Source organism: Rhipicephalus sanguineus, chromosome 3 (assembly GCF_013339695.2).
Source record: "Rhipicephalus sanguineus isolate Rsan-2018 chromosome 3, BIME_Rsan_1.4, whole genome shotgun sequence".
Classification (NCBI taxonomy): Eukaryota; Metazoa; Arthropoda; class Arachnida; order Ixodida; family Ixodidae; genus Rhipicephalus; species Rhipicephalus sanguineus.
In genome coordinates, this window is record NC_051178.1 from 152,744,683 (window position 1) to 152,766,826 (window position 22,144).

The following is a 22,144-nucleotide window of genomic DNA, read 5'->3' on the forward strand; positions in this document are numbered from 1 at the left end:
GCTGTCCTCGAGACTTCAATTTTCAAAACGAGTTTTTCTCTTTCTCGCTCTTGTTTTACTTTCGCTATATTACAGGCTCCGCACGGAGACACCACGGCGCGGGGCAACCCTTTCCTATCCCCCCCCCCCCCCTTGTCGTCTTCCTCCTGAGGAGGCCCGCAAGGGGAGGGGCGAACACTAGTGGTTATTCTTGTTGGCTGCGCACTGGAAGGCCCAGGCCGGTGGTTGTAGTCCCTCCTCGTTACATAATGGACGCAGGGTCCTCGCGGAACGCCGTACGTCTTTTACGCACTTTGAATCGTCTCCGTGCATCTACGGTTTCTTGTTTTACTGCGCCGTCACCCCACTGGCGTACATATGTGCAAGGCCTTCGTACACTTTCACTTCTCTTCCTATTTCCCTGGCCCTGTACTATCTCCCCTTCACCCTTACTCTCTTTCCCGTACCTTTCCCTCACCACTTCTCTCTCTCGCTCTCTTGTATCTCATTTATTTTATTATTGCGAGCGCGGGCAAATGTTCCGAAGCCGTCGAGCCGCCCGTCAACGTCGCGGCCTTCTCGGTCTTGCGAGTCGCGTTCCTTGATACCGGCCCAAAAAAACTTTTCTTTTCGAGGTGCTCCTTTTTTGTGTTTCTTCCATTCTTTCCGACGCTTTCTACACACCATTCGTCCCACCGGCGGCCAACTGTATAGCCGAGCAGGTTTTTTTTTATACGCGGAAGCCAATGTAGAGAAGAAACTGGATGAAGCGAATACGTTATACGAAGAGCGCGGGGACGGTCGTTAAGAGTGAGCCGCTCCGCAGCTGATGTAGTTCGCGTTATTAGGTTGTCCGATCGCGCTCCAAGGCACGCGCTCGCCTCCTGGGCGATGGACGACGCTTGTTCGGCCACTTTCCGGCCATTTTGTTTTTTTCTCTTAACTTCGGAAGCGTACGTCGTCGTAGCTGCTCGCTTGGCCAGGAAGTAAGGCACCATACTATACTATCGCGTGCTCGAATATCCGTGACTTTCCGTGAATGAATTAGGCGGCGCTATGCGTTGCGTGCGTCATGGTGAGGGCAGTGTAGGTCACGCGCGCGACCCACGCTACAGTCGCCAAAGCCTTTCACGATCATGTTCGCGTCAACGCTTATGTCAGCTACCCCCCTCCCCCACCTTTCTTTTCTAAGAAGAAACAAGAAAAATAATCAACACTATGAACATCTGATAAGGAAAGCGGTTAAGGACAAACACAGGGAAACGTTACTTAGCGGCTGATGCAAAATTCAGGAAGCGAGAGCAAGAAACTGTAAGCGTGCCTTGGCTCCGGGTTGTAGTGTGCTCTACTCTTGCGATACGCGTGTGCACTTGGAAGCCCTATGCCAAGAGATGGAGACTTCGTGATGGCTAAAACTCTGATGGAAGCCCCCGGTAAACGAGAGCATTCACCACTTTGTGAGAAGAACTAACTGCAGTTTGGAAGTTCTAACTTAAAGAAAGTACAAGGGGCACTAGCGGCAGCATACGCGAGCAAATGCGTGCAATCGGGTAAGCTTGCGTTAAATTGGGCCTGAAGTTTATTCGGTCTACATATGAAAACTACGATAAGTCACAAAAAAAAAAAAAAACAAGTCAGGAAAGTTGGAGTGGCGTACTGAAGGACTTCGTCTGCATAGGGCTCGTAACGGTGCCTTAATGCGCATCTGCAGTTTATGATTCGACGACTCGGCACTTCCTGGCGCCTCTGCGAGCGATTACAGTGTGGAGTACCAGTCTAGACGCTTTATAATTTATTTTTTCGATTGAACGAATTGCTGCAACCGCTTATGTCGACTTTCCTTTTTTTTTCGAATTTAGGGTAGCCACGTGTCGCAAATGTTTCTCTTCGTAATAGGCGCTCTATCGTTTGCATTCGTACGGAGAAACCGCGCAGTTCCACCAAAGATTTGCTAACGCTTTTCTTGTAAACAGTTCAGTGAAGCCTTCACTTTAAAATAGATGGCATTGCTTAGGCCGTGCGTACAAATTGCTGTGATCCATACGCCGCATAATGAGCACATACGGCTTCCGTATATGCATAGTAGAAGAGCTGATACGAAAGCTAAAATGCTAGAGCCATAAAATAAAAAAATTGTAATGCTTGCTATAGTGCTTTCTTCAGCGTATATACTGAAGTATATACGCTGAAGAAAGAAGGAAGTAGATCGATAACAAATGAATGAAATGATGTAAAGGCAAGAAACGTTAACCAAATTGAAGTATCCGATTCGCTGCCCTTCGCTGATGAAGGGAAGAAAACGAAGCAGGAAATAGTACATGGCACCTAGAGTGGACACCATAATGACGTACACCATCACTGCAAGATACCATAGCCACAGAAATAACGTCGTACCAAGAAGTACCGAGAAGGCCGAAACTCAAAGAATATTTTGTTCTGTTCTGCAGCGTCGGGTGACTGGGAACAATTGCATGAAGGCCTTATTCATAGCGAAGCCTAAGGGATTGTTTGAAGAGTGATGTGCAAGAGACCAAGGCGATGTTTAATAGACCGGTATAGGAAACAAGAATTCGTGTATAATGGTTGATCTTATGGGGCCGCGTAAGAGTGGATATATCCAGACCGAATTGTCACTGTGAGGGACACGTAATATGGAAACCAGAGTTGCACGCGAATGAAAAATATTGTAGGCAAAATATTTTGAGGCACGAAGACGAGTCAAGAAGTGTTAGACGGCAAAGAGGATTAACAGACGCTTTACGAATTAAGAAGGGGAGAATGAGTTGGGCAGGTTATGTAATTCGGGCAGCAGATAATCAGCGGTCTATTGCAGTGACGCCATAGATGCCAAAATAAGGAAATCGCCGTAGTGGACGGCATAGGATGAGGCTTTGTGCTTCAGTAAGAAAATTTGCACACAAAGGTTAGAATCAGTTGGCGTTAGATAGTGAGAATTTGTGCTAGTCGCTGAATTTTCACGATGCTTTGGTGATTGACAATTGGTAGAGATATTGGTTTGAGATTAGAAAGGACGATTATTTCGGCAACCCATCAGGGAGCACGGCGCAGCATTACTGGGGGAGGGTAGTGAGGGCCAATATAAAAGAGCGGAAAAGAGAGGCCATCTTCTGAAGATATGAGTGCCCACCACACGAGGCGCCAGGTCGGAGTACCTGTCTGCTTATTAGATAAGCCGGTGGGTGCCCGGCGTCACTGGGCATCTAGCACAGTACCTCACGCATTGGAGGCGGCCGCTTTAATTACTCGCCCACCGCTGCGGTGCAATTGACGCACGTTGGGCACAGTGAGCCAACAGCAGCCTCTTCCTCCCACACTTCGTCCCCTTTTTTCAAGGCGATCATTCATCTACACGTCCTCCTGTAACATGCGTCTAACGTTTGCGTTGCACTGTTACGCACCTTGGTTAAAAATGGGGCAATTTTACAATACTCACTGACTGAAACCCGACATAATTTCTTTTATTGTTTAGTGTAACGACTGCTATGAGCAATTGCTCGGGATAAGTTCGTCATGTCGCTGTAATTCTGGCCGCTAAATGTAATGTTGGCTCTGATGAGTCAGAATTACGCCGATATGACACGAACTGTAGGCGTTGGAAACGAAAGTACGAGTATTACTTAGTCATGAAGTCGTTGTTTCGACGGAAGCCCGTATGGTCAGGAAGTAACATCATACGAAGTAAAACATGGACACCGACCACGATAAGGGCATTTCGGCTCCCCTGACGGCAGCCTTCTTCGCCATTGTGAACGAGGCTCTCGTCAGGGGAGCCGAAACATCTTTTTCGTGTTCTTTTTTTCGTGGTCGGTGTCCCTCTTTTACTTCTTATGATTACTTAGCCCTGAATTTTCGCTTTCCAATCCTAGAGTACAGTATACATCGTCGGGAGAGGACACCATTTAAATGCGGACGTGGAATAAAACGAAAATGATGGCGACCACGCACCTTTCTTTCCCGAGATTAGTATGAGTGCGTCGTCCTCCCTCCTCCACTTGATGACCGGTTCGGGCGTGCCCGTGGCTCGGCACCGCAGGGACACGTCGCTGTTCTCCCGAACCTCCGCGTCGGAGCTTGTGTTCTCGTCGTCAATCCTCGGAGGAACTGGGACAAAAGAACGCGAATGAACCACCGCGTCGATGACGTCGTGGCGTACGATGCATTACCTCATACAGTTTTGGTGCTTTAAGCGGCCCTATACGTCTACATTGTAACGTTTATGTGATGGTTTATTCTTTATTCATCTTTAGTACAGAATAAGGCCACATAATTTAAAAAATACTGTCAGGGGGACGTCCTGTTAGTAACTTCACAACACAGTAATTAATACATTATGGCACCGTAATAACGGCCGACATCAGAATACACGAAGAGTGTATTAATTATATAAATGATTGACCTGACAGCGCAAGAGCGATAAAAGCGGAGGATGACACCACAAGCGCGTCTATCGTCGTCGTCTTTTCTATATTCGTCTTCCTTGCACTCTGAGGCCCCTCCTATAATGCATTCATACGATCTTGTCAAACTTTCAGTCCCTGTTAGTTGAACATTTTCATCCTTTGTGAAATTAAGATTAGCAGAATTTGCACAATGTAGTGAGAATAGTCTGGGTATTGGGGTAGCGCGTACAAAAAATAGCTTTGCTGCAGTTAACAAACGATACCATTGTTATATGCGCTATTTGTGTAGTTTGCCGGTATATCTTGGCAAGGAGACGTCGCTACCTCGAGTGTTAATGTAAATTTAAAAAAAAAAAGCTCCAAACAGACGAGAGACAAAGAAACAGTGAACATGGTCGCTTTTTATTCACCTGCCCCTTTATTTCTCGCTGTTTTGTGAACTTGTTCTGCTTTGCTAACTGCCATTCTGATACATCTTGCGGAAAACGTGTAAGTTGTGTGTGATTCGCTTGACAGCCGTTTGAATGCCGCTTAGACAAAGAAGACGAGTTCTTCATACGTTACGCTAGCCCACGCCAAAACAATCTGTTTTATAGAACGCTTAGCATAGTCCCGGCTTGTCAAACCGTCCTGCATGAGCACGAAAATTCAGGGAAAATGTGTAAGGAATCCACTGAGATCTTCCAAAGAGTGAATACCCATGAAAACAGATCACCGTTAGAGGGACTTTTAAGGCTAGGAACTTATATCGACTTGACAGTTTTCCTCGCGGTCGTTCACGATGCATTACGTTTATTTTTTAACTTTCTGCGCTCCCCTTTGAGACCGAAGTATGATTGCGCTCAAAATGTGGAAATATTTCCTTCACTCTGCGTGCGCGATGGTTCCACAATATTTGTACTAAGCCCCTTGGCTGCTTGCGAGCAGAACGAATGAAGTCGTTTCCGTTTTTGTTAAAACGTTTCACTCGGATGGCAGTGCGCCCGAGAGAAAATAATTACATATGCACAAAACACATTGGCATTATTTTTGCGTCAACAACAGATATTTATCAAAATACTAGATGCGACAGTCTCGGTAACTTGAGTGGCTGGTTTGAGATGCGTACTTCACTTATTCTCGGGGGTTAAACTGAAAGCTAACGCAAACATGTCGCAATATATATCCCGAAGCGAAAACCCACAACCATGTTCACGATTAATATTATCCAATAATGCTTTTACGATGAGTCGTGCTGGTATTGTGCAACTAAGGTACGTTTGATTTCTGCCATCGAATGGAGAAGTTGCTTCGTATAATCCTAGTTATCGTTGTGATGTTCTATTTATAGCGAGTTTTAAGTGCGAATGCACTTTATAAGCGACCCTGTGTCCGCCGTCCCATAGCAACGGCGCGAGCAGAGGAGAGGAGCGTCTGTAGCAACGGCGCAGCGACGTCACGCCCCACGTGACTGCGCGCGCTCCGCCCTCCGCTCCGTGGCTGCGCGCGCCCCGCGCATTGCCTGTGGTGATGCAGGCCGGCGGCGAGACGCCGAACGAAAGCGTGCGAAGCGAGCCGAGCACCCCGAAGCCGATCTGGCGCGGGGACGCGCGATGCGCGAGCGAGCACGGGCCCTCGAATTCGATTGGCCGGACGCGCGCTTCAAGCGAGACTTCCTGGACCGCAGCTTCAGATATAGCTGCGCGGTGTGCGATCGACTGTGGTTCGACAACAACCTGAGCCCCATCTCGGGCGTGCGCAACGCCGCCAACAAGTTGAACGCGTTGCGAGTTCTTTGGAACGAGTTCGGAAGACAGATCATCATCATCAGTGAAAGTGCTTTGCACTTAAAAACGGCCAGACCTCCGTGGGTCGGCTGGCGCGTGCTCTCTCGCTGCCGTCTCCTTCGCTCGGCTCTGCAGTTTAGTCGTGCGCGCCGCCTCGTAGCATCAGCCCGTGCTTCGCACTTCCTCATACTCCCCTTCGGGGAAATGCGGGTTTTTCTACAAGTTCTTATAATAATAATAATAATAATAATAATAATAATAATAATAATAATAATAATAATAATAATAATAATAATAATAATAATAATAATAATAATAATAATAATAATAATAAATTGTGTGGTTTTACAAGTCAATACCACGATATCATTATGAGGCACGCCATAGTGGCAGGCTCCGGAAATTTCTTCCATGTGATGCTCTTTAACGTGGACTGACATCACACGGTACATGGGCCACTAGCATTTCGCCTGCATCGACATGCGACCACAGCGGCCGAGATCGAACCCGTGACTTTCGGGTCGGCAGTCGGGCACCGTAACCACTGCAGCACAGCGGCGGGCACTGTTTTACTACAGGTTCTCAAGCGGCATTCCAGGCATCTATTAAGCGGATACTTCAGAGGTGTCATTGCCCCTCTTGATCAAAAGAGAAGCGCTTATAGCGCTGGCGTTTACAGCGTATCGAATGAAGAGGAGCACTCACCGACTACGTGCAGGTAGCCCATCATCTTCTTCATGGGGTTGGTGTTGATCTGGCACATGTACTCGCCGTGGTCCGCTTCCTCGACGTCACGCACGTGCAGCTGCCACGTGCGGTGGCCGTTGTGCGCGATGTTGTAGCGCGGATTTGTCGTGATCAGGTTGTCGTGCATCGAGATCAGCATGTGGCGGTCAGTGTGTATCCAGGCCACCTACGCGTAGCACACAAAACAGAGCTTTTTTGTTGTTGTTGTTACGTCGGTGATCACGCATAGAGAGAGCTTGGAAAAATTTGCGGACAGCTCAATTATTGGACTAAGATCAAGCGAACACAGTGTTGCTATGGTAACAGCGGAAACCAACATTACCAACCATAGGCGTGCGCCGGGTTCCCCATTGTGGGAAAGAAAGTTTCATCGTCGCAGCCCCTTGCCCCCACTCCCCCACCTGGTTGGACGAAAAGAAATTGCGGGCAGTTTGCGCTAAGTCGCACAAAGCTTGGCCTTGGCACAGCGAAGCACGGGTCTACACGTCTAGCTTAGTGTTGCGCGGCTTCCTCCTCGGGAGTACGCGAACAGGCTATGCACTCGGGAGCGGAGGTTGCGCGCAATGTCTCCGTCGGTGGGCATGGCTTAGCTATTGCGCATGCGCGGCTTGGCCACGTGGTGCTCTATCTGGTCTCTAGACGACTCGATGCTTGCTTCCTCTTTCTATCTTTTTCCTCTCGCTGTCTACTTATTTCTCTCTCTTTCATTGATGTCTCTTTTTCTTTTTGCATTTCTTTCTCTCTATTTCTCTCTTTCTCATTATTTCTGTGCTAGGCTTTACTCCCTCCCCTCCTCCTTTCCCTCTTTCTCACCATCACATCTCTCCTCCTCACGCTCACTTCCCTTTCCCACCCCCATTCTACACTATACTATACAAGGCTATGCTATGGTCTGCTAGCGTGCCTGTATACACCAGAGCACGCCTGTCTCGCACCCAGGCTGCTGGCGAGCCGAGCGGATACTCTCGCACCCAGACGCCGGGCTGACCGGGCTGCCGAGGCGCGCGCGGGCTGCATCAAGCATGCATCAAGCAAACAGGACAAGCTGCAGTTCTGAGGCTTTAAAGTGCGAAAAAGTACCCTTTCACGCCGCTTCAGCGTGTAATAGCTCGTCTGGGCACTACTGCGTCGTCTTTGGATGCCAAAACAAGCAGCGCAACAAGAGGATATTAGCGTTGTCTGCGACGATTACGACGCACCACGGAAATAGTGCCGGTGCGGTGTTTTCAGCTTCGCCGCGAGTGGATAACTGTGATTCAAGCAGAAAAACTAGGAGCCGAGTAGAAATGCGCGAGTAAGTACACTAACTGCGTGTATTCTGCAGTGTGATGCCCACCTATTTCATTTTGCGAACCTAATTTGCGTGACACGCAGCTGGGTTGAAGGCAGGCGCGAGCTTTGTGTGGGGGTGCATTTCATACCTTGGAGCGCTTCCTTTGACGAAAGTCTAGTGCAAGGTAGTGCTTTCAAGCCCAAGCAATCAGCATGCTTTGCCACTTTCAACGTAGTATTAAGCTTTAGTTATTTGATGGCATCCACGCCTTCGAGATTTCGTCTTCAAAAGGTAATAAATGGCACGGTGCTCCTCAGCAGCTGGTCAGAATTTCGTGCTTTCATTGCAGTGTTTGATGTCCCCAAATTTATTTGGACACGGGGCATCCAGCTGCGCATAATACATATATTGGCACGTAAGTAAACAGTACTCGCGCCAGTGTCCTTTACGTCGCAGGCGTAGCTAACCGGCTTAACTAAGACTAGCACAGTTTCGCTTGTAAAGCATCATCGTTACAAGAATAAAATCGCGCAGGTAGCTTCTAAAAGGGATCGCTGAAGGATGCTGCAGGTTACACTCTCTGATAGCACGCTTTTGTGAGCAAGACGCATTATTGTAAGAGCGCTCGTGAAACAAAAATTACGTTCCGCGAAACTACCCGTAAAGCGCACTCTAGTTATTACGCGATGCATGCTGAAATAATCACATTCCACAAAACTTGTGCACAACTTGTAATATGGCGCAACAAAACATCGTTTCACTCTTTCGCGAGCTGCACTGCAATTACGATTCACGCGTACTACAGCGAGAACGTTTTTTTACAAATGTAACAGCGTACGTATCTGACGAGGTTGCTTCCGCAGCACACTCAGCACGTACTGTATACATTGTGGACCTGCATCAGCAAGATGTTCTTGATGTTCCAATAAAATCAGCGAAAATGTCCAGGCTAGAAAAGACGCGAAACACGCTCTCCGACGGGTTGAGTTTCGGGAGTTTCACGTTTGCTCTGTGTAGCGTCTGCTGGCGTGGCAGCCCGCGCATGTTGTTTCGTCGCGTGAGCGGTAGATGGCGCGACGCGCGATGCAAATATGGCGATGCGCATGGAATTATCTGTGTTCTGGTCTATAGCCGAGTGGTTAGCACGCTCGCCTTCGGATCGATGGCACGCGGGTTCATATCCCGCCTCGTGCAGACTTTATTTCGGCAAGATTTTTAGGGGCGAAGCTCCTTAAAGCGGCACCCGTTCGTCCCTCGTAGTTGTCGTAGTCGTAGTGCGTAACCAGTCGTAACGCTAGTACCAGATCTTGACCTCCAAGGTGGTGCCGGTGGGAGATTTCTCCTGTGCGTTGTTGAACAATAAAAAATTCGCAGCGTGCGCGTTAACTAAAAGCCGAATTCTTCTGTCTCTCATTCCCCATTAGCAGCCATTGGCATGTTCCAGTAGGAAACGTTAGTAGAAGTAGAAGTGTAAGTGTTAGCTAAAAGCCGACTTCTTCTGTCTCTCCCATTAGCAGCCATTGTTTACCTCCAAGGTAGTTCCTGGTGAGATTTCTCCTGTGCGTGATTAAACAATAAAAATTTTGTTCAAAACGCCGTTGATTGATGAAATAAACCAACGAAAGACGCCAGATGTTTTGTAAAAGCAAAACGAAAGAACGCCAGATGTTTCTAAAGCAAAACGAAAAGACGCCAGCTGCTTAACGAAAGACGCCAGATGTTTTCTAAAGCAATGGTTTTCTAAACAATGAAAATTCACAGCGTACATGTAAAATTAAAGTGAGCTGCAAGTCGTCATAACTCATCGAACCTTTAGTATAAACGCGCCCGATCTCACGTCGGTGGTCGGCAGAATTCACGGAAGATTCACGGTTTACCGATGAACCTCCGCAGCTTCGCCCACTCATCATCATTCACTCCGTGGATATGCTGTGATCTTTTTTTATCTTTCTCTTTGTTTATACCTTTCTTTCCGTCTCTCTGTTTGTTTCTGTCTTTCTTTCTCTCTCTCTCTCTGTACTCGTTCCCACGGTTACTAAAGGCCACGTCGTAGCGGTGAGTAGTGGGATCTGCCGAAATTCTGGGGGACATACTGCGTTCATGATGATCATAGTTTTCGGGCGCGGTCACACACTTTACGCCTTTGGTCTCTGGCTTCCCAGGAGTTAAGGTGGTAAGTAAACAGTTTTTGGAATGTAACACCAGAGACCATCGCCGTCATTATCGTCAAAAATTTGCACGGTTATAACCCTGATTTTTAAGCAAGACAGGACAGGTAAGACTGAATAAAAGTAGGGGGCAGATTTCGCTCCCCCACCCCCCGTGCGCACGCCTATAATACCAACACTAGCCGACATTTTTGATAATTTAGGCAACACAGTCTATCAGTTAGCAACACTAACTGACGTTTGCTAGTAGTTATCGAAAACAGCTAACATTAGCAATCATTTAGCCACAATGTAGCCAACGCTAGATAATATTACCCAGTGCTGAGCAGTACGTGTAGTATGCTACTAGTTACGGTAGTTGCATTGTCGTCAGAAGTATTCATCATACCTATGTACGCAATGGAGATGCAAGAGCCTAAGGAAGACATCGTCTTCAAAAGAAAACAGGTTTCTTCGACTCCTATACCGCATGTAGAACGTTTTTTAGGCATACACATATTGAGCGAATCGATAAAGCTGTTCGCGCCGGTCCTTTCCAGATTTCGCGATGACTTCATCGAGCAGTGGCGCCTACGCGTTTTCTATGTATAGTCGCTGATTGAAGGAGATAGCACACGGCACATTTTTTTCGGTCATTGAAACAATGTCATTATAAGTTACGGCGCAAGAGACATCTTTCTCTCCTCTTGTCCCTTATTTTCCTCGCTTTGGGAATAGCAAACGGGGACCATGTTCATTCTATTAGCCTCCTTGCTAATGTCTGTTTAATTGCATCCTTTCTCTCAACATACTATTACCTGGTGACGTCATTCCTGAAGAGCGTTGGAAATATTTCCCATGTAATTTTCGATTGAGACTCACACTCAAGCAGAGTTACGTTCTAACGAGTTACTGGCCGCATAAATGAGTTTAGTAGATAAGTTACCCGCAGCTGTACGCAAATATACAAGTTTAGTTCATTCTGCATGCACCGCATGCCTTCCCTGAAGAGAAATTAGCAGACGCTGTTTACAGCTACGCCTATGCCCACACTGTTTAAGCCAAATGATACGAGCACTGACACCTTCCTAAGAATATCTGCGAGAAAAGCTGATTCGTCTTCAACGACTAATGCCCGTGCTTACTTCGTCCAGCACACGCCTCACCTTTTATGAAGGTCATATTACGCTTCATTGAAAATGAAGGCACGCTTTATATGCTCAAAACCAGCGCTGATAGTTCTGAGAGCATCTGCGCTTAGCGCAACTACTGGCCACCGCAGATGTTGCATATTTTCTGTTACGCATTTTATGGCACCAACTATAGATTTATTGCCTACGGGTATCTCTTTTCTGATTGACTAACTACGCTTAGAGTGTTTCTTTTTTCGCAACATGATTTATCAATTCCTGCTTTAACGTCAGTTATTGCGCGTCGATTGTTTTCCAGGTTTTGAAATACTGCACTTCGATCACTGCGATCATTTATATGCACGCGGTGCAGCGACATACTTGTAAAAACTTGGCAGCGCAAACAAATGGGACACAGAAAGAGCGGGACACAAACAAGCGCAGCGTTTGTTTGCGCCGCCAAGTTTACATAATGAATCCATACCAACTTGCCCGCCTATCAACCCTTCTGACGTGCTTGTAGCCTTGCGAAATACGTGGGTACAATTCCAAGTCTCCGAAACCGATTATTTTTGCAGGATAAGAACAAAAACAGCTTTTTTCTTGTTCGGTCATTCTACTGAAATCCACACAATTGATTTACGATATCGACCACACTCCACTGAAGCCACACAATATGTGTGGCTCTTCCGTAACAAGTGTGCGAACTTTTTGGCGTTACCATGTATGAACTTACCAGACAAGTTCTTCGGCGTTATGAAACGCACTGTAGTTGGATGAGATCGCTATAGTAGATTTTTGTTCTTTATTTTAGTACAAAGAAACCTGAGTACACGCCGTGTTGCGTTCTTTGTGTATAAGATGCGTGGTTTCTCTCACTTTGTACCACTCAAAATTTGTGGTCTTGGTGGTTTATCGTTACCCGTACTGTAAGCAGCGTGAATACCACGCCCATGCCCGTCTCCGCAACATATTGTCTCGGATCCTTCAATACCCCGGAAGCATCACTTTCAAAAGGATTTCCGCTTCCACTGCAATCGTTTGGGTGGAAACAGCCGTTTAATTTTAAAGACGAAAGATGATCTCGAAAACGAATTTTTCGCGCCTTTACGTACAACTACAACGAGCGCCTAACAGTTGGGAAACGCCCGGCCTGATCTGCATTACAAAACTTCGTCATTGAGATCTTGTCGCCACGTGGTTGGTAGATGACAAGTTTCCGGGAAGCGGAACGTGACAAAGCATTGACACGGCTGTCAACGTCGTGTAGGTGAAGTCTGCGTTGTGTGCTCGGCGAGCTAGCATCTTAAATGCTGACAATAGACGGCGCAGTATAGACGTTTAATTAAACTTGTGAACGTGGAGTTCTGGCGCGATTACACCATTTGAGAAGCATATTCCATGGTTCCCAGGTTTTACAAAAATACGCCGCTGCCTCCTCCGCATGCGTGTTTCTTCAACAATGCCGAGCTACTTATTGTTAGGTCTTTCCGAAAACTTCGGTGGAGAGAAACGCTTCAAAGCCTGAAACTGAAAAGGGGTGTATAGCAAACTTCCTTGAAGGTGGACATTAAAAGGCTATGAAAGTATTTTGGTCTTGCCGGAAGTACAGCTGAACGGAAATGGGCATAACGAAACAAACCAAGAAATGTTTTTTCTAACTACCGAGCATAATATGAAAGTGAGTTTTAGCACAGTTTCCTTATTAAGCAAACGTCGCGCTATTATTTCCTGGTTATGATGCTTTCTAACTCCGACGATGCACAGCAGATTGGCGCAGTCGCGCTAATCAGGTGGCCTCCGAGGTGTACGATCCAAATTTTCTAACTCTCACGAACCGCATGCTATATGTGTAGCTACGGGACATGCCACGCGCACTCGTGCTCACAGAGCGTCGAAGACGGAGTGGTGCGGCAGACACCGGACGTGGCGCTGACCGCGATGACGCACAGCTAGCAGCCGCTCGCGGTAGCCAAAAAAAAAAAAATTCTACGAGAAACAAAATAGAAAAGAAGGCGTCCTCTACTGCCATCAACACCAGTGCCTACGCTGCTACTGCTGCTACGGGAAGGCCGCTTGACAATCTAGCGACGGGGAACAATGGGACGTGCGCACTCTTCACACGACGGTATTGTGCGACGCGGCGAGACATCGTTGGACGGCCGCGGCATGACGCACTATACTAAAAAGCGTGGGCGAGTGGGCGACGGGACGAGTCGACCGAAATGAGTGCTCGAAACACGCGAAAAATAAACGCCTAGTACGAAAAGTTACCACGAGAACGAAATCAAGAAAGAAAAAAAAACACTCAAATAGTGGATTGGGGAAGGAGAAGTTCTGGCAGCGGTGGGGTATCATCCCTAGCGTATAAGCGTAATGGAAGGAGAAGAGAGGTCGCAGGGCCACCGCAACGGGGCTTGTGGAAACAACGTATAGAGTGATGAAGAGAGGAGAATCGCCGAGGAGTAAAGAGGAAGAGAGAGAAAGAAAATAAAGAAAAGGTGGCGGGAAGTACCCTCGATTCCGCCCAGAGGAAGCGTCATTAAAGTTCGCCAACAAGTCGTGTCACGTAGCGCGGTGCGGCGGCCGCCTCACTTGACGAAGCCCGAATAGCCGCGCAACAAACGCCGTTACGGGCTCCACGAAACCTCCGTTTGACGTGTGGAGAGAGTGAGAGAGAGAGAGAGGGAAAAGAAAAGAGAGAGAGAGCACTGCAAGCGAAACAAGAAAGTATAAGAGAGGGTGAGGTAGCCGAGTTGGCGGGGCACAATGTTACTCAGATGAGCGCGCCGCTGAAAAAGGTGCGCGAGTACGACGAAAGGGCCGAAATAAGAAGGGAGAAAGTGAGTGAATTGTGCTTTCATTCGACGCAGCTTGTCGTCGCTGCCGCGGCGTTCCTTCTTGCGGCGTTGGCGCCGCGACGACGACGACGACGACCAATTCGCTACCGCAGATGTTGATACGTATTTATATATCCAGCACAAGTGCAACAGCCGGTCGGGCAGCAGCAGCTGGCTTACGAATTGTCGTTTCTTTTCTCTTTGTCTCTCCTTTCGTTTCGTGATTGTTAGCGCGCTCCTGAGCCTCAATCAACGCTCGACAGTGTTGTACGCCGCTTTCCTTCCTCGGCCCCACGCTAATAAAAGGGTGCGAAAAAAAAGAAAGCTCTTTCATCTCCGTTGCGTGCTATAGAGCGTTGTGAAGTCACAACGTGTGTGTACTACCTCGCATATGAACACTGGTTCGGCAGCATCCGTCCTTACATGAAACGTTCTTCGAATACGGGCCCAATTCACGAACCTTTTCGTTTTTGCAGCAGCGGAATAGCTAAATATCTCTCCTACACAGCGATTGCCTGGAACATTCCCGTACGAACAACGCAATGCAAAAGCGTTCTTAAAATTTTTCTTTGTGGTTACGGGTCTCGAGCTTGTATTGCGATTAGCTCTATGTGTTTCCGGTCGCTCTTCAATTGTTTTCTCTTTTGCGGATCATTGCGCGTACTCTGCGAAGCTATTATGAATCGCTGTTCGGGCAAGTTGACGTTCACGCAATGTCAGGAAACTGATGGCTTAATGGCAGATGAACATTAAATAATTGCGCTTCCTAGATGGGAATTCGCAGTATAGCGCACAAAAACAGGCACTGCTATATAAATAAGTTCCGGCGCCCTTCAATAAAGCACTTGTAAGTCGCGCATTGCGATTGTGTGTTCTTTCCATCTTTTTTCCCTCAGTCTAGGGTCTCAAACCTGACGTTTTCATTCTGCTCAACCTTCCTGCCTTTCACTCTTTTACCTCTCTATCTCTGATATTGTGCAAATCTAGCGCTTTTGTTTTGTATGCATCAACATATGCTGATCCATCGAGGGGCTACGGAACATGCTCCGAGTTTAAAAAGAGAGAGGCGAAGAAAGGGAAAGACACCCGAGTTTAAATGTAGTGGTAAAAGTCTGTGATCTACACTTGTAATCGATATGCAATTGTTTCGCACCTTGAAGCTTCCGAGGTTGTCCACGACGCATGTCAGGGTCACTTCTCGCCCTGCTGCCACTGTCACATTGGGAATGGGTTCGGCGAAGCTAGGGAGTTTTCTGTGCACCGATGACGAACCACCTGGAATACATAAAGAAGACGCAAATAAATAAATAAATAAATAAATAAATAAATAAATAAATAAATAAATAAATAAATAAATAAATCAGGGAATCGATTAATCAATCAAGCGATAAACAATTGAATTGAATAATTGATCTATATATCAATCAAGCAATCGCTTCAATGATTGTCTAATCAATCGATGAAACGATAAACCAATGAATCGATTAATTGCTCTATATATCAGTCAACCAATCAATGGATTAATAATCTAATCAATCAATCAATCCTCTGTATATCCCCATCTTTATCTGTATAATGCCCATTTGTAATACTATATTATGCACAATAAAAAAGTTTGAAAGTTTGAAAATAAATAAATCAATCAATCAATCAATCAATCAATCAATCAATCAATCGATCAATCAATCAATCAATCAATCAATCAATCAATCAATCAATCAATCAATCAATCAATCAATCAATCGATGAATAGTTTCGGTTGCATAATAAAGTAAAGTACGAAAGTCGAGAAAGCGAAAAAGCGCGCAAGTTGACGAATAAATTGAGTCGATCTATTGATTCGTGAGTCTTCAGACCTCTGAAGTGTAAAATTATTGAGACTTCCTGTATAGCTTTCCCTCAATTCGTGGCTTTTATTCTGGCTGAGAAAAGGGTGAAGCGTGAAATGAGATAAACGCGCGAAGAAGAAACCGCGAGAACACAAGACGTAACGTCGTCCCCAAAGCTGAAGAGCGGACACGTCACCTGAAAGATTAAAGCCGCTCTTCGTTATTTATTATCTCGAGTCTCCGTCGGAGCGGCGCTATTGCCGGAGACCGCTTAATCCCGTCGACAAACACTTCAGCTCGCACGAGCTGTCTTCCCATTAAAACAATCGACCCGCCCCATCTCCAGATTTATTTATAGGATCTGAGCCGACCGGTGTTTGCTTTAAGGATTGCCCTCTTGCGGTCGTGCCTAAGGCTCAATCCAGGATTGCCGTTTCAGACAGCTATTTCCTTCTCTTTTCGTTTAAAAAGTTTTAATCAATTGTAGTCTTTCGACGTCGGAAGTGCAGCAGTTTCTGCGGTATTGACGCCTCCAACCTATTCGTTTGGAAGTTGAGGTTGCGAATGCTCATATGAGCAACTTAATTGCGTCCAGTTGCCTTTACGGAATTTCGCACCGCAGTTCATTTGTGTAACCAATGATTTCTTTTTGTCTTTTCAACGGAGTCTTCACTGAAATGTATCTGAAATACAATGTACGATTTTCCGATTATGCAAACAACAACGAGAGCTGCCAAGCTCCTTACTGTTCACTTAGAGCTAGTTTGGCTTATTCTTTTCTATTGTGGCTTGACATGTAGTATTTTTTCACAAGCTCTCATAAAACTCGTTGATCGTGAGTGAATAGAAGCGTGAAGTGTTAATACACTGCAGTGGCAAATGTGCTGCATCTGGGAAAGGTGCACAATATCAAGGCTGTTTCAGTGAACGAAGCTTGAATGTTACAGTTCTTGTCATGGTATGCTTAGAATAAAAGGTTACAGACTACTACGCGTGGTTATTTATTTATTTATTTATTTATTTATTTATTTATTTATTTATTTATTTATTTATTTATTTATTTATTTATTTATCTGCGTTGCTCAAAAGCCTACGATTATCTTAGTCCTCCCGCGGATCCTACTAATTAAATAAGATGTCAACCTGTGGGTGGACTTCGGTGTAACCTTTCGGACATTTTTTTCACAGAATTTTTATTTTAACGTTGTGTTGTGTTTTACTAAGCACATCTCTAAGAAAGTGGAACTTTTCGTAGGTTCTTTATTCGCTACTACGCATTGTTATTAACAAATAAAAACGTAATTATCGCTCATTTCTCGTGAAAAATAACCAGGCCCCTGGCGGAGGCAACGGCGAAGTGGCGAAAGCCTAAGGCAAACGCCAGAAAGGTGCGCTTCTCAAGATATTAAAATGAATACGAGAAATAATGGGCCACGCGTCGGCAGTGCAACGACACCGTAGAACACGGTCGCGCCACTACCGCGCTCGGACTCACGCCCGTTTTTTGCGCGTACAAATAATTCACGCGTCGTCAGCTCCGGCATCTTAATGGCTTTCCAAGCCACAGCCGCGACCCCTTTAGCGTCCTGGCGTTTACGTACGCGCGGCGCGAGCCGCGTCGTCTTTTCCGTCCCCATCTTTATCTTTTCGTCGCGGGCACGACAAGGGTCAACAAGGAAGTTCGGCAGAGCCTTGATCCCTAAAGGGGTGAGTAAGACGATGGAGAACAAGATGAGGAGAAGGGGAACAAAAAGGAAGAAGCCTGCATGGAGAGGCAGCCATCCTATGGCCGCTGGAACCCTTTTAAGGAGCACACGCGTAAGAAGAGTTATCGGGAGAGAAGAATGAGACAGCCCGAGCAGACGAGGCCGGTCGGCCACCGACGCCGGGTCTGCCCGGAGAACACGGGGATCAACGCAGGCTGAAGAGTCGGGGCCGATGGAAATGCGCTCCTCGAAGCCGGCGGCGCCGGCGTGGCCGCCGCTGGAGAGCTGCAGCCCCCTCCTCGGCTTCTTCTCTAATGGATTACCCTCGCCCGCGTGTTTTGTCTTTACGCCATGCACCATCGGGACGGCTTCGACGCCCAAAGCGAGCGCGCGCGCGCGCGCCTCGCGCGTCGGTATATACGCTATTCGGGCGTGCTGCCTCCTCCGCGGCGTGCGTCGAGAGAGGGAAAGAGCTTAGATGGGGTGCAAGATTAATGTTTCCCGCGTGGTCCGTTGCCCCAATATTTCATGTTTCTCAGCAGCCAGCCAGCCAACCCCCCCCCCCCCCCCCCCCCCCCCCCATTCCTACGCTGCCACTGGCCCAACTTATACCCTTCTGCTCAGTATCCGCGCTTCTAGCTCTCCGAAGAACCTCAGTAGTCTTTCCCCTATATCACGGATGCCACCTCTCTCTCCTCTCGCATTTCCAGCCATCGCGTTCTCTTTCTCATTCAGCCCTTTTCTCTCCTCCGGTTCTCCCTCCGCATACATCGTCGTATGCCTAGGCGAGCGCGTCAATTATTGACAGCAGCCAATAGCACCCCCGCTTGCCAGCTGCATCGGCTTGCCGCCGCTGGCTTGGCTTCTCATTGCGCTTGCTTGGGTGGCGTATCTATAGACTCAGGGCCCCGAGCAGTGGGGGCCCCGCGTCAAGCGCACACCCCTGCATCTTTCTTAAACAGACATCACGCCGACCAGTCACTTTTTCAGGCCCTCTCGGTGGTCCGCACTCACGCGCACATATATGGCCTTGCTTGTTTGCCTCCGTTGTGTCCACTCCCACGCAGTTGTGTGCCTCTCACATGCACTCATTTTGCTCGATAAAACTGAGCCTCCTGGAAAATGTGGGAAGGGCAGTGAAAAGGGAAGGGTGGGGGATGCGTGCACGTCTTGCTTTCCAAGTGCATTCTGCCTGAAAACCTTATCTAAAACTAGAGGAGTGGAGTTCTTCGAAAAAGTGCCCGTGTACATGATATACCTGTACACGGTGCATTGTGGAATGGTGTCTCCGTTCCTGTAGTTTCAATGATTAGGTGCCGCGTGGAACGAAGAGTGCATTGGCAACATGCTTACGCGTCTTGCTATTTTTTTCCACTCTGACACCCTCGACTCTTCGGTTTCGGCACACAGTAGTAACAGTATCAATTTTAAATAGTTCAAATTATATCGTTGCGTTCTTTTTGTTTGATTTGTTTAACTGTCCGTTTAGAGCTCCATTTTGACGCTTTGAAACGGTTCCTGTGGGTGGATGCGCCGTAAAACCCTAACGCTCAGTTCAACTGAACACGAATTAAGTTAAACAAAGCTGCGGTGTGTCTGACCCGGTTCATAGCAAGTCCACTTCCCATCCCCTTTCTCTCTCTCTCTCTCTCGTTTCTATACCCCTGTTTCGCATCTGGACGCCGCCCGCTACACAACTCATTTGTTCCATAGCAAACTCATTTGCTCGTCTTCCCAACGCTCAGCACACATCAAGCGGCCAGAGCATTCACGCTGGACGCCACAAAGAAGCGAGCGTTGGCGCGTTACCCCGTGAAGCCATTCACAGAGACACGTTCAGCACGCCAAAAGAGATAACGGGGCCGAAAAGAAAACTATGAAACGAAGAACAGCAACTCTAGTCCCACGACTCCATTCCACGATCGCATACGTCTTCTGTTTCAGTAAAAACGAACAGAAGAAATTCTTTCCACTTGCTCTGTGCGTATACAAAAAAACAAGAATAAACGTCCACTTCGAGGCGCACATTGCACGGCATATGAAGCGGCGATTCTGTTGCTGTACGCAGTGCTGTGCTTTGAGGCCTCCAGTCCGAGTCTGCGTGTGTGTAGTGATATACTTATTTTTTGTCCGAGCCGGGGTTTGGAGCTCCTATTCCTTTGGACCGGGCCTTCGTCGCACCCTTTGTTCGCACGTGTATGTGTTATTTGTGTCTCCGTCTCGTTTGCGAACGCGCCACGGTCTTCCCGCGTTCATTATCCTAATTTAATTACCCTTTCTTGCTTTCCTTTACTCGAAAGAAAGTAGAAAGAGAGAGAAGTATAAAATGAAAAAGGAGGAATGACTCGTTTCAGCACAGCGACGCGTGTCCTCCCCCTTTTCTGCCTTTTGATAAATGCATTCAGATTGCTAAACTGATTGGCGTTCGTGATCATCTGTTTACCCGTTAAAATAATCGGTACTTTCTTGTTGTTGTTTTTTTTTATTCAGGGTAATCTTCATTCTTCGTCGTAGCTTTTACATAGTAGGTTTGCTATGCTAACTGTTGATTCAGGGAAGGAGCACAGGGCACCATTTTTTTTTATTATTTCCGATATCGGTCCTCCTCTGCAGTGTTCATGGGTTAGTTTCCCGGAATTGCCTTTTATTTGTCATGTGAAGGTGCCAGGTTTTTTTTTACAATAATAAACGCGAAAATCGCACTTCTTTTGTCGAACCCAAATGCCATCTCTTCTTAGTAGTACAGCCAGAGAAAGTTTACATTTGTTTTATTTTCTTCTACGAGATAACACCCGAATAGTATTCATAAAGTTTATATCCACTTCTATACTCACATTAGAGGTTTATTGCGGTGTGTCAGGACATGGGCGACTCGATCGCTTTGTGTGCGTGCAGAAACGAAAATAAACTTCACAGATATATGCCAGTTGTACGAGTGATGTGTAAAAAAAATTGAAAACATCATAGCAATATAGGCCAGTTTTCATAGCTTCCCAAATCGGAAGTACTGTATTTATCCTCGCTAGCTCCGCCTGCCTCGCGAGAACTGAGCAGCTGTTGCTGCTGTTCTTGAACGTGGTCATCGCTGGCCGTTCTTAATGTAGTGGCAGTTTCCACGAAGGCTGCGTTACAGCACCACGGCGAAAGCTTTCACCTCTGCATGCACATAAACTGCTATATAATGTACAACGCGGATTCAGTACGTAACAGATATGATTAGTAAATAGAGTGTTTTAGCAGCGATTGTTACCGTACGGTAAGTACGGAAATACCATGCCGTCGTGGTCAGCACGCAGCATTTTTTAAAAACTTTTTGGTTGGCCGCACGAGTTGTTTATTGCGCACGGGAACTTAGTGAGATTATCAAATTGGCTAATAGGATTCTTGTAGATTGAAAAAGCTACGTGCCGATGACGATGGTACGGTATTTCCGTGCTTACCCTATGGTATTACCTTCACCTGCTAAAACATCCTAATAACGCGATCGGAGAACGCTGCCGCGTACGCACGAACATCAGAGCGACTAGAGCACGCGCGGTAGAGAAGACGGTAAACACACGCACATGCCGTGCACGCGTGCTGTGGTTGGCACTGTCATGTGTACGTCGCGAGACGAGGTCCATGCCCGCGGCGTCGCCTGCGCGTGCAAGCGTCAGCGTGTGTCACGAAAGCGCTGAGAAAGATGGGAGGAAAGTCGCCCCCCTTTCTGGCGTTGCGGTCGACGCAGTGCAGCCGCGTGCCCAAGTGTTTTATGTCGCGCATGGAGCGCGGTAATAAAGACGGAGCTGCCCGCTGCCTGTCACCGACTGCGCGTGGTATACACCGCCGGCCGTCCGCGGTCAGGGAAAAGAACGGGCCACAGCCGTGGGGCAAGAAAGAAGCCCGGACGCTTGAAGGCAGTAATTATGCGACGAGGTCGTCGATCGCGCCCTGCGCTCAGAATGGAATGGACCGCGCGGCGTGAGGTCGAAGAAGGAACCCCCCCCCCCCAATCTCCCTCCACTTCTACCGTATAACACGAGCTCGTATAACTACATTAGCCTGGGAGAGATAATGACCCGACAATCCACCCCCTCGCCTCCACCCCTGAAGTCGTGACGCCGATAGGAACGGCTTTATTCCGCGTCTCCCCATTTCGTCTCCGTATTGTCACCCACCCCCCTCTGTCATTCCCTCCCCTCCTCCTCCGCGCGTTAATTTATCGCTCCAAAAAAGGAAGTCGTATGCTCGACCATTTCCTTGCGCTCTTTGCAGGCGGGCTGTCCACGTTCCGCCGATTCTCTTTTGTTCTTCTCATGGTTATGTT

The 22,144-nt window shown here is 47.3% G+C and overlaps 1 protein-coding gene across 1 annotated transcript in view; it reads right to left on the minus strand.

Annotated features, from left to right (window-relative positions):
• LOC119387471 (neurotrimin) overlaps positions 1-22,144 on the minus strand; it is a 162,378-nt gene that overhangs the window by 17,010 nt on the left and 123,224 nt on the right. Inside the window, exons 2-4 of the mRNA XM_037654863.2 lie at positions 15,457-15,578; positions 6,872-7,079; positions 3,946-4,101 (exon numbers count right to left, since the gene is read on the minus strand). Coding sequence (XP_037510791.1) covers positions 3,946-4,101; positions 6,872-7,079; positions 15,457-15,578 — 486 coding nt within the window. The remainder of the gene's footprint in view (positions 1-3,945; positions 4,102-6,871; positions 7,080-15,456; positions 15,579-22,144) is intronic.